This window comes from Apis dorsata, unplaced genomic scaffold (genome assembly GCF_000469605.1).
Source record: "Apis dorsata unplaced genomic scaffold, Apis dorsata 1.3 scaffold_553, whole genome shotgun sequence".
NCBI lineage: Eukaryota > Metazoa > Arthropoda > Insecta > Hymenoptera > Apidae > Apis > Apis dorsata.
This window is the reverse complement of record NW_006263769.1, coordinates 274,568-278,131: the sequence shown is the minus strand read 5'-3', so window position 1 is coordinate 278,131 and position 3,564 is coordinate 274,568. Positions and strand designations below refer to the sequence as shown.

The 3,564-nt window shown below is 19.4% G+C and overlaps 3 protein-coding genes across 3 annotated transcripts in view; 2 read left to right on the top strand and 1 right to left on the bottom strand.

Annotated features, from left to right (window-relative positions):
• LOC102677169 (guanine nucleotide-binding protein subunit beta-like protein) overlaps window positions 1-435 on the bottom strand; it is a 2,796-nt gene extending 2,361 nt beyond the window's left edge. The window contains exon 1 of the mRNA XM_006620895.2: window positions 151-435. Coding sequence (XP_006620958.1) covers window positions 151-259 — 109 coding nt within the window. The 5' untranslated portion in view covers window positions 260-435. The remainder of the gene's footprint in view (window positions 1-150) is intronic.
• Window positions 436-1,018: 583 nt separating this feature from the next.
• On the top strand, window positions 1,019-2,865 carry LOC102676878 (39S ribosomal protein L15, mitochondrial). Its single transcript, XM_006620893.2, has 5 exons — window positions 1,019-1,311; window positions 1,523-1,677; window positions 1,950-2,115; window positions 2,190-2,349; window positions 2,467-2,865. Exons 1-5 carry the CDS (start codon window positions 1,213-1,215, stop codon window positions 2,766-2,768), a joined length of 882 nt encoding a protein of 293 aa, XP_006620956.1. The 5' UTR covers window positions 1,019-1,212; the 3' UTR covers window positions 2,769-2,865.
• Window positions 2,866-3,055: 190 nt separating this feature from the next.
• LOC102676742 (graves disease carrier protein homolog) overlaps window positions 3,056-3,564 on the top strand; it is a 3,500-nt gene continuing 2,991 nt past the window's right edge. Inside the window, exon 1 of the mRNA XM_006620892.2 lies at window positions 3,056-3,356. Coding sequence (XP_006620955.1) covers window positions 3,293-3,356 — 64 coding nt within the window. The 5' untranslated portion in view covers window positions 3,056-3,292. The remainder of the gene's footprint in view (window positions 3,357-3,564) is intronic.

The window sequence follows — 3,564 nt, the reverse complement described above, 5'->3', positions numbered from 1 at the left end:
CATATTATAATATATAAATTTTAATATATTTTTATATTATATATATTTTTATATATATTTTTATATTTGACTAAAACTATTTCATTCCAGGATACGTTATAGAAATTATTTAATTAGATTACACGAGAAATTATTGTTTATTCTATTTACCTCGTGAAGAAGACAATATCATATCCGGATATTTTGGATTTGTAGCGATTTGGGTAACCCATCCATTGTGTCCCCGAAGTGTACCTCTTAATTGAAGAGTTTCAGTCATTTTACAATTATTTTAAAGTATTTTACGTTATAGATTCAAACAGATTCCGTTCTACGATCCACATCCAACAACACGTTGAACGAAAAGAACGATGAACCTCTCCTTTTCAAATATGTATATTATCACGACTTATATCTTTCGTAGATGTGTAACTCATATGTAAAATATAAATCTTAAAGTATATGCATAATATACATATTAGGAAATTTTAAATATTTCATTGAATAATTTTTAGTAAAGTTTAAATATATCTTAATATAACTTAAATTAATATAATGTATCAATATTATTAAATTCATTTTAATATAAAATTATATTTATATTATAAAATATAAAATTTTATTTTCTTTTTTTATTTATATTTGAAATCATTTTATTATCTATTAAAAAACAATATTATAATTCAGTTCAAAAAAAAAAATAACGAATTATAATTTTAACAATTTAATATTATTTAAAACAATTATATCAAATTTAATAAATTAATTAGAGTTAATTATAATAGATTGCCTTTTAATCAATATAAATTCTCAAAGGACTTTAACTCAGTTAAATGAATAATTAATTAATCGGAGATTCAGTATCCAACAATATCATTATAAATTTATAAATTATAAATATATGTATGTACATATATGCATAATATTTCTTATTTATATTTAAAATTTAGATATAATATATTATTATCAATATTATACATTAACAAATATTATAAAAAAATCACAATCTATTTCTCTCAATCAATTAAAACGAGATTTGAAATAAAATTGATAGTAGAATATTAAAAATATATTACTTGAAAACCAACCTTATAATATAAATTTTAATATTAAGGTTATGTATTTCAAAGTGCAATTAGAAATTAGAAAAAAATAAATGATAAATCTTATAAATATTGTTATTGCTTAAAGAAGTAAGAAAATTTAAACGAAATAATAAAAATTTATAAAATAATGGCTAAACAAGGAAAAGATTTAGCATTATCAATGTTGCGAACGTTACCAAGGCTATCTTTAAATAATATTCGAGATAATCCTGGTGCAAAAAAAGCTGTTAGTATTACTTTGATATTATATTTAAAATTAAATTTTATATAAATATTTGAATATTTTTATTTTTATTAAACATATTTTATAATTTTGGTATTTTATTTTTGTAGAAATTTAATTTAAATCGCATTGTTTAAATAAATATAACAATATTTTTTTCAATATGTAACCATTATATTTAATAATTATTTCAAAAATTATATATTTCTAATAGTCAAAACGTGGCAGAGGTCAACATGGTGGAGATAAACATGGAGCTGGTAATAAAGGTTCAGGTCAAAGACAGAATTTTATGAGAACTGGATATGAAACTGGAAATAATCCATTTTATCTTAGATTTAGTTATGAACCATATTATAAAGGACATCAGTAAGTTATATATTATATGATATTATATATAATAAGTAATGTGTATATTAAGAATTTTTTTTATATATTGTAAGTTTTTATATTTCTTCTAAATATTTATATATTATTTTTATATATTATATTTTTTATATTTATAATTTGATTTAAAATTATTTTGTATTAACTTAAAAAGAAATTAATATAGATTTATTTTTATATCAATTATATTAATTATAGATTATTGAAATATAAAATGAAATATATCATATAATCTTATTTTATTGATGTTGTAGTTTAAGAAGAGAATATCCTCCTTTATCTCTACAAAAATTACAATTATACATTGATACAAATAGAATAGATTCATCCAAACCTATTGATTTTGTTTCTATAATCAATACTGGATTATATGATTTTAAAATAGAATGGAAACATGCAGGTATTCATCTTACAGATGAGGTATTACAATTGAATTTACAATTAAATATTATGTTTAATTTAAAATAAAAGTTATACTTTGATATTATTTTTAGGGCTCTGATAATTTTAAAGCAAAAGTAAATATAGAAGTACAATGGGCTAGTGAACCTGTAATTGCAGCAATTGAAAGAAATGGTGGTACTATTACTACTGCTTATTATGATACTAACTGTTTATTTGCAATGCAGGATGTTGAAAGATTTTTTACTACTGGTAAATTTTTAATGTATATTATATTAATTATTATTATTTTATATAAATTATATATTATTATATATAAATAAAAACAGTGACAATTGATAATATATTTAAATTATGTTTATCATTTAGGAGAACCAATACCACGCAGATTACTACCTCCAACAGACTGTTTAGAATATTATACGAGTGCAGCAACAAGAGGATATTTAGCAAGCCCTGAAGAAATTTCTCATGAACGTTTGATTTTATCTCAAAAATATGGTTATGAATTACCAAAAATTGAAGATGATCCTGACTATGAAATGCTTGTAGAACGTAAAGATCCTAGACAATTATTCTATGGTCTTTCACCTGGTTGGGTTGTTTGTCTTAAAGACAAAGCAATTCTTAAACCTAAAGCTGAATATCTTAAAAAATTTTATTCAAGCTAAAGTATTTATTTGTAAAATGTATTTAGTAAATAAATGAATAACTTTTAAAAATAATATATATATAAAACAATTTTTAAAGTAAAAATTAGAACTTTAATTCATAAGTAAATTATTACAAATATATTTTTTTTCTAAATAAATAATTTAAATAAATGTAATAAGTTAAAATAAATTAAAATAAATTAAAATAACCTAAATAAAAAAAATCTTAAATATATAAAAATTTATGCAAATTTGAAGAGAATATATTTTATATTGCAGATTATCGTATATATTTTCTTGTTTTAATTTATGTTTTTAGAAATATTTCGTAATCGTATGTGAAAGTGAATATTTCTTAAAACATAACCTAAATATGTGGCATTTGATATAAGTATAATAAAAGTAACATAAAAATCAGTGACCTCATTATCACGCAATGGAATATTGTCAATAACAATGTAGTGTTTTTTTATGATAGTTATATAAATATTTCAATCCATTTTTCCTGTATAATATTTGCAACCTATGTCAACGATTTAAAAATGGTATTTCATATTGAGACTGAAAAGGATTATGGATTTTTGTTAAAAAGTTTAATTGCCGGTGGTGAGTTATATTTTTGTATTTTTATATTTAATAATTCTTTCTTATTTAATTATTGTATGATTAAAATTAAATATTGAATTAGAACATTTATATTTTAATAGAACATTATATCTTTATTCTAATTATTTATTAACATTTATTTACAACATTTATTTTAATTATATATATTTTATAATTTTTTTGTATAATAATATTTAATAATATTATT

Excerpts from the sequence above, each read along its gene's own strand:
- LOC102676878 (XM_006620893.2), top strand. The coding sequence starts at position 1,213 with ATGGCTAAACAAGGAAAAGATTTAGCATTATCAATGTTGCGAACGTTA. Across the intron at positions 1,312-1,522 it reads ATCCTGGTGCAAAAAAAGCT|TCAAAACGTGGCAGAGGTCA; the intron begins GTTAGTATTACT and ends TATTTCTAATAG. Across the intron at positions 2,350-2,466 it reads TGAAAGATTTTTTACTACTG|GAGAACCAATACCACGCAGA; the intron begins GTAAATTTTTAA and ends TTTATCATTTAG.